At 27.0% G+C, this 8,259-nt stretch overlaps 1 protein-coding gene and 1 long non-coding RNA gene across 2 annotated transcripts; one reads left to right on the top strand and one right to left on the bottom strand.

The window, feature by feature from the left end:
* The first annotated feature begins 2,472 nt into the window (after positions 1 to 2,472).
* On the top strand, positions 2,473 to 4,026 carry LOC149885813 (uncharacterized). Its single transcript, XR_016453956.1, has one exon. It is a non-coding gene; the product is annotated as an uncharacterized LOC149885813 (long non-coding RNA).
* A 192-nt stretch (positions 4,027 to 4,218) lies between these two features.
* LOC149885812 (uncharacterized) lies at positions 4,219 to 7,300 on the bottom strand. The gene is made up of 3 exons (XM_090094269.1): positions 6,447 to 7,300; positions 4,987 to 5,095; positions 4,219 to 4,251 (listed from the first exon to the last, which is right to left on the bottom strand). The coding sequence occupies exons 1-3, from the start codon at positions 7,298 to 7,300 to the stop codon at positions 4,219 to 4,221; spliced, it is 996 nt and encodes a 331-aa protein (XP_089950395.1).
* Positions 7,301 to 8,259: the final 959 nt, after the last annotated feature.

Here is an 8,259-nt window from a genome sequence, read left to right as displayed (position 1 = left end):
ACTTCTTTTTTAATATTGTAATTTTAATTTCTTTTCTAATTTTAAAATTTTTTTTTTAAAACTCAAGTTTTATATTTGGTTTGTTTTTCTCTTTCTTAGTTAAAATTTAATATGTTCTACAACAATTAAACTTAAATATAGTTAAGTAGATTCATTACGCAATCTTCATTTGCTATCATAATATAACAATCACCATAAGATATAAACAATCTATTGTTAAAAATAATTAATTGGTAGTTTAATTTACTGAACTTTCTGCTTTTAAAATTTTCTATAAGCTAAGACAAAATGTTTAGCTATTTAAATGCAACTTATATATATCCCAATTTGATTTTATCTTTTTATCTGTATATACTTTGGCTCCTGGAAGCATTTGTTATTTTGCTTTTTAATTAAAATATTTTAAATCTATTGCAATGTCTTATAAATTAAACGAAAGAGTTTTAAAAGCCAAAATGTAATAACTTCATAAAACAACACCGACAAGCTGCATCATGACAGTTTAAGTATTAAGTATAACAACAAGTCACCGAAACTCAGGTATATCATGTTCCAGTTTGTTTTTTTTTTTTGGCTTTTTCTTTCTACGTCTACTTATTTTATACAATTTTTTATTTAGGCTTATCGTATGACGAATTAATGCAAAAGAAAAGATGAAAGTTTGCATTGTTTTGAATTTGTTTTACAGATGTTTGATTGTAAATTAAATTTTTTTTGTTTGAAACGTATTTGAACTCGAAACTTAATTATTTATAATAAATTTATTAAATTGTGTGCATTTAACGTTTTAAAGGCTATCCTTTTTTAATAACACATGCAACAAGTGGATACCAAGTAATAAATAACTCATTTATAAATTACTTTCGTTTTACATTGATATAATTACTTAAAATTAATGTTATAAAAATTCAACAATATTTCAGGTTTACTTTTTCTTCAATTTAAAGCATGTTATTATTTTGTGATCAGTAACTAAAAACGCAATGTTGAATTAAGTATTGTAGAAGCAAATCGCTTTTGTAAATTACTAAACTGATGTTAAATAATTGGTTAAATATTATATCTCCTCCGGTTTTATTTTTTCAATTTGAAGGCGTTTTTCTAAAAGGGTATTAGTTAAGGTCTCGCAAATTTAAATTGTGGAAAACGGCCATTATAAATTAAATAACCGACCATAACCCGTATTACGGGTGCTTTTTGCTAGTCTTCATAAGAAATCCAATTTTTTTTTTATATTTTAAACACAAATAAACAGCTTAAAAATACTTGCGATAACAATTGGATACATTTAGCAGATCTTGAAGAAAATGGGCAAGCAACAATTAGACTTGTTGTTAATACTGATGGAGTTCCCGTTTACAAATCATCAAAGTGGTCCTTGTGGCCTTAGCTAGCATCCATTCATAGTTTTCCATATTCACTGCAAATTACTAATATTTTGTTTTTTGGTCTCTAGTCGGGTTTTAAAAAACCAAATATATAATTATTTTCATCTCCTTTTATTGATATTTTTACTAACCTATCCACTAATGGTATACTCTTATCTAATAATGTTCGTGTTTTTTTTCATGTATCTATTTTTTTATGTGATACAACTGCAATAGCTCTGGTTTTTTGTCGCAGGCAATTGAATGGCTTTAATGGTTGGTATTCTTCTAGAAGGGAAAGAGTTTCAAAATGCAGGGGGTCTTGTATGACTTATCTATTTTCTGATGTTAGTATGAAAAAAGTTATGTGTGGTTGGTAAGCTTCAAATTTGAAAATATTTTAAGTTTCTTTTGAAATTTTATACTTAGAGTTGTTAATTATTTCAATTGCGTATGCTTCCAGCATTTTAGATATTTCATATAATGAAATCGTTAGTAGTCTTTTATGTTTGATGTATTATAAACATCTGTTTTTAAAGATATATTTAACATTTATGAAAGAGTAATTATATAATTATATTTAGACAGTTTAGAAGAAACATCATTGAAGAAAGGATCACTTCTCAAGAAAAAATAAGATAAGAAGTTGCTAAACATAACAAATGAAATTGAGGATTATATATTATAAAATTTACTTTGAACAAGATCAGTTCAAACTCTGGATAAAACTTTGTTTACTTTTAAGGGTTCTGTTAGAGTTGAATATATAACAGTTCAGCAAATGGAGTTATTGTTGGTAAGTTTATTCTACTAATAGTTTCATTTATAAAAATGGCTTTCACTCTTCCAAAATGGAAACTCATCAAAATCATACAATTTTGGAACAGTAGAAATTAAGCATAAACAAAAATTGATTAACCTATCCTTTTTATTCATAAAATATAGTTTTGTGTCAAATTTTTACAATATCTAGAATACATTCAAAGAAGATTTTGCTAAGAAGCTAACAAAATTGTACAAAAAAATAGAAAGTAAGTAAACAGTCATTTGTATTCCAAATAAAATACTGGCACAGCTAAGATCGATTTTGTCAATTCTATTTTTTTTTTTTTTTTATAAGAACTTTATTATAAAATGTTTTAAAAATTCTCAATGGAATTATAATAGCTAAACATTTGCCATTTACTTTATCAGCTGTTTTATGACTATTTCCAGTGTACTTCATTTTTCTTTTAGACATTCACTGCTTGTGATCATTAAGAAGATTTAAATGCTCAACTTTTCTGTTTTATAAAACCTTCTGTTTAAAATACCCTCAGTTTTATAATGTCATATGTTTTTAAATGTATGGATTTTATTTCAATTTTAGGGCTTGTTAGCAAAGCAGAAGAAGTTGCCAAGAAAGAAGGCAAAAATGTTGATTTCATAACCACCAACAACCCATTCAAAACCATCTCCATTATATTTACAACCAACAAATTCACAAATACAACCTATTTTATCAAAAACATTACCAGCAACTCCTCCTTTCTCAACCCAACCCCAACACAAACAAATCTAGTCTTTTTCAACTAATGACTCTATTAATGATCATCCTGATTCCTCACTTTTTCTTAACAATTATATATTGTTTCATGAAAATTTGTTCAATTCAATTGACTTCAATCGACTTCAATCAGGAAACATTCAATCGATTCAAATTCATTTCAAATGCCTTCATCTTTTTCACTACCAGAACAGCTATATTCTGTTCCAAAAATTCCACCACCATTGTTGCATTCACAACCAACATCGCCAACAAATTCACAACTTCCACTATCAATGCATTCACAACTATCAGAACAAGTAAAAGCAGATTCATTTGTTTCCCATACAACACAACCAACAGATTATACATGCAGTGACAAAGAAGTCACTGAAAACATGATTCCTAATAGATTCTTAAGAGCACCAACAGGAAAAAAGCTGGTCAAACAGTTATTAGGGCAATTATAATGAAAGAAATAAGTTGGTGAATGCTTCGCTATCAGGAAAAAAAGGCTCTTCAAAGTTTTCTGTTTCAAAAAAAGTTCGCCTTGATCCAGCTGTGTTGCATTTAATAACAGGTAAAAAATTATTAAATTTAAACACTTATATACTCTGGAATTCCAGAATCAATTCAATTCGAGAAATTGCTTACACTCTTACGAAAATTGGTTCTTTATTGGTTATCTAAAAAATCGATCGGTTTCACAGAAAACCCAAAGGTTTTACGGCATATCTAAAAAAGATTTGGTTTTTTGCAAGAGAAACGATAATAAATTGGTTTTTCAACAATTCAAATTTGAAAAACTACTAGTTTTTAAAAAAATTAACGCTTGAATATTTTTTATTTTGGTTTTCCAGAATTTCATCTATCATCTATAAATTTGATTGGTTGTTTGCTTATTGCCTCCATATTAGTTTTGAACAGGCGCGCCACTTCATTTCTGTCATTTCTTCGTTAGCTTTTGAATTGCTGAAGAGTTCTGTGTTCTATATTTAATTTTATTCAAAGACAAGTCGTTCGATTATTTTATTAAACTAATGGCATCAAATACATTTTTACCTGTATTTTTTGTTTTTACATAAATTATATTTCTATCATTTTCATTTTAAAAATTATTGCTTAGCAATATATCATAATATGCTTTCAACGTTTCAAAAAAAAAAAAAAAAAAAATCAGAAAGAAGTTAAACTATTTGATTTTCTAAATTCTATAATATATATATATATATATATATATATATATATATATATATATATATATATATATATATATATATATATATATATATATATATATATATATATATTATAGAATTTAGAAAATCATGGAATACCTGGAAAAGTCAAGGGATTTTTCTTAAAAATTATAATATAAATTATAATATAACTTGTAATATAAATTATAAAACTCAACAATATACTAATATTATTAATTTGTTTCAAAATCGTTTTTTAAATCAAGTTTATTTTTTGAACTCGCTTACAAACTTTTAGTTGTTTTTATAGATAACTTTTTTCTTTTTTAAATGATATAGTAGTATATTAATATGTTCCAGAGTACATAAATATTTCTATATAGAATACGATTTATATATAACACCATTTATTTATATGATGTATATAAATATATTTATATACGTATACGTATCAAAAATATATATAAATATGGTAATAAATTAATAATCTTTAGTTTTTGTATTAAATTGTGATCTCTGACCGAATATTTCTATTCTGCAAAACATAACTCATGAAGTTAAGTTTTGTAAAATAATCATAAATGCATTGAAAATTGCGTTTCGTGTTAAGCATCTTGACATAAATTTTACTTTTATCGTTATTGCCGAAAAACCAATCTTTGGTTTTACGACTTGTCCCAATAAACGAACCAATTTTGATTATCCAGAAAACCCAATAGCGTTGGTTTTCTAGAAAACCAACTTAGTTTGATTATCTGGATATTCAAATTGGTTTTACGGAAAACCAAAATAAATTGGTTTTCTGTAAAACCAGAATAAATTGGTTTTCTAGATATTCAAATTTGGTTCGTTTATTGGGACAAGCCGTAAAACCAAATTTGGTTTTTTAAAAAACCGATTTTCGTAAGAGTGTATCTGCAATTTTTACAGAACTTACAATATCCAAGTTTCCGAATTTTTCTAAAAATGATGTGTTGCGCTCTGTGAAAAAATTATTGACAGAGCTTATTTTAAAGCAGGTATTATATTTTTAATGGTATTACTTTTCGTATTTAATTATTATTATATCACTAGTTTTCATCTTTTATAAATAACAAAATTTTTTTATTTTGTTTTAATCTTGTAATTATCATTATTGTTTTAGTATTAATTATTTTGATTACCGTATAATTTCTATTAGTAAGGGCGGGTTTATGTTTCACTGTCACCAATCAATTTTATTTATTTTAAAGTAATAATCGATTTTTAAATGTACATATGTTTTTGTTTTCATAAATTATCCTTGGTTTTTAAAGTTAATTATGTTTATACTTGTTATAATATTTTATGTTTGCTTACTATTTTACTGTTTATTTTATATGTTTATATTTTATGCGAGTTGTAAGAGGGTAAATAAAAGACCAGCTGCCCAAAAATTCCACAAAGGATCAAAAGATTGCTACAACCGCATATCCATGTGTAAACATTATCTAGAAGGGTGCTGTGAAAAACATAGAGGACTATTTAAAAGTTTTATTATAGGACAATTCGGATTACAGTTACGAATCCTTGAATATTACGATCCCTAAACCAATATCGGACTCGACTTTGAGTCATCTGCAGCAATTGATAAAAAGATTAATGCATTCATAGTTTATAGAACTATACCCTGGTCTGGAAGCTATTGTTTTATTCATTGTTTTCCGAGTTTTTTAAAAAAGTCACGTGATCAATGTAGCTGCAAAACAAATATTTAAATGGCCGACGCCTTAAGCTACTTTCAACAAAATACGCTAGAAATCTTAGTTAATTTCTTAAATAGCGACGTTTTTGTAGAAGAAATTGCAATAGAAATTGAAGACGCAGGTTCAGAGGTAAAAATCATGTATCAAAAATAAATTTAGATCTTGTTATTTTACAGTTTTTAACCAATGAAGTGTGTTAAAATTACTTATGTTAAATTACTTTCTTATGTAATGAGTATTATATTACTTTTCTTTAAATTTCTGACCAATTAAATCAGCTTTGTCTTCAATGTTCAAAGTCATATAAAATTAAAGGTCTCAAAAGACAAATACGATCAAAACCTATGACTAATAAGGATGAAATTTCTTTGAAGATATTGATTCGTTAATTACACATGCCAAAAAAAAGATATTAAATTCATTCTATTATGCCAATTATTTAACGGAACCTAATAAAATATATAATTATGTTGTGACTGATCACTTTTATGCTGAAACTAAAAAGTATTTTATTGAACTTTATATACACATATATATATATACATATATATCTGTGTATGTATATGTATATATATATGTATATATGTATGTAAAAGTTAAGGAAATGAAATGGGGAGCATCTGCAAAAAACCAAATATATCTTTTGGGTGCATAAATGTTCATGGTGCAATACACTAAATCTTCATCAGTACAGTTATCCAAGTATTCATCCATTTTATAAAATTTTCGATTTACAGATGCACCGTCAGAAACACATGCTACAACAGATAATTTACAAATAACTTCAAGAACTAATACTGCTCCCCAAAATGTTTTGAAAATCTGACTGGCATTTGTACCTGTAGTTGCAAAAAATGCTAAAGCGTATTTCAAATCTGAAGATAACCCTCGAACATAGTATACAAAAACATGTTTTGCTAGCTCGTTCAAATCAGGAAAACTACAATAATTTAGGTCTGGATCTCCAATATCAACATATCCAATTAGGTCACCAGAATGCTTATCAAATACTAAATCAGATTGAATTTTAATTTCATCAAATGATAGTACAACGAATCTCTGACGATCTCTTAGCTTAGATGATGTTTTTATCAGTTCTTCTATAACTTTGGAGTTCAAACCAGCAGAAGGTTTAATTGCATTTTTGTAATCCCTTAAAGTCCTGGAACTAGGAAGGGTTAAAATATTAGATGTTCTTAATTCATCATAAGCTGATGCAGATGTGACAAGTGACAAACAAAATCTTATAATCATAGGATGATACTTAACTGCATTTGGACGACAGCAAGTAGCTTTTTTTTGTTCATCCCAAAAAAGTTTCATGAAAGCTGTAAATTTTTCTGCATTTGATTCCAAAACAATTGCAATATCTTTTTTTAATTCTTCACCAATTACAATGCTTTTGTTCAATATATCATTTTGCATATTGCACTGAGCAAACTGAAGTGGAACATTTAATCTTGCTTTTTCAAACTCATATTTCATAATAAAGTGTATTATATAGTATGCAACCTTGATCTTTATATCTAGGGTGTTTTAATGTCCTATATTTGAAGTAATTGAATAACTAATATTGAACATAAAAACAAATATATTTTTTTTTATTTATGTGTTTCGTGAAAAGATAAATATAGTTAACTTGAAATTAGTTTTCTAATTTTGCCTTTCATATTTTAATTTGGTTTGTTATTTTCAATGGATTTTAGGATCAAGTGTAAATATTCTATTGTTATGTGTTGTTGTGATGTTTTGTGTTGATAGACTGCTTGGCTTACCTTTACGTTGGTGACTATTGTTAAAAATGAATACTTTTTTATTTATTTACTAAAAGCCAAGACAACATTATTCTAAAAGTGCAATTTATATCTTAATTTGATTTTTTGTTTTGTTTTGTTTTTTTTTCTTTTCGGTTTTGTTTGTTAGTATTGTTAATCCCTTTGTACTTTGAAACAGATTTTATAGTTACATTTTTGATAACTGTTTGTTGTTTTCTCGCAGCGAACACAACGTTTCAGCTCTACATTTTCTCTTCTCCTTAAAATTCTCTTTACAAAAAGTTTTCCTTCAATTTATACTATACAAAGAATCTCAAATATGCTCATAAAATAAACCGCTTAAACTATATTTACAACATATCAAATAAACTACGTCAATCAAATCCGCCGTAAATAGTTTCTTCACGCAATTCAATTACACTCCTCCTTGATCCTTCGGGATCACATTTAATTCAAAGCAACTCTTGCTTTGCGGAACATCACAACAATTGTTTCTTTTGCGGATCCAAATCTCAAATACCGCTTCTGGCAATCCAACTACAACGCCAGTCGCACCCTCTCGTCAGGCTACTCTGCCAAACACGAGAAACGTTTTAGATCAGCAAAAGAGACATCCATTTGTTCCTCATCTCTCATCTTCTGCTTCGTACACAACTCATGCCACGTAGG

Source organism: Hydra viridissima, unplaced genomic scaffold (assembly GCF_058129835.1).
Source record: "Hydra viridissima isolate aposymbiotic clone 2 unplaced genomic scaffold, HvirCarnegie_v1 scaffold_7, whole genome shotgun sequence".
Classification (NCBI taxonomy): Eukaryota; Metazoa; Cnidaria; class Hydrozoa; order Anthoathecata; family Hydridae; genus Hydra; species Hydra viridissima.
This window is presented reverse-complemented; position numbering and strand designations above follow the sequence as displayed.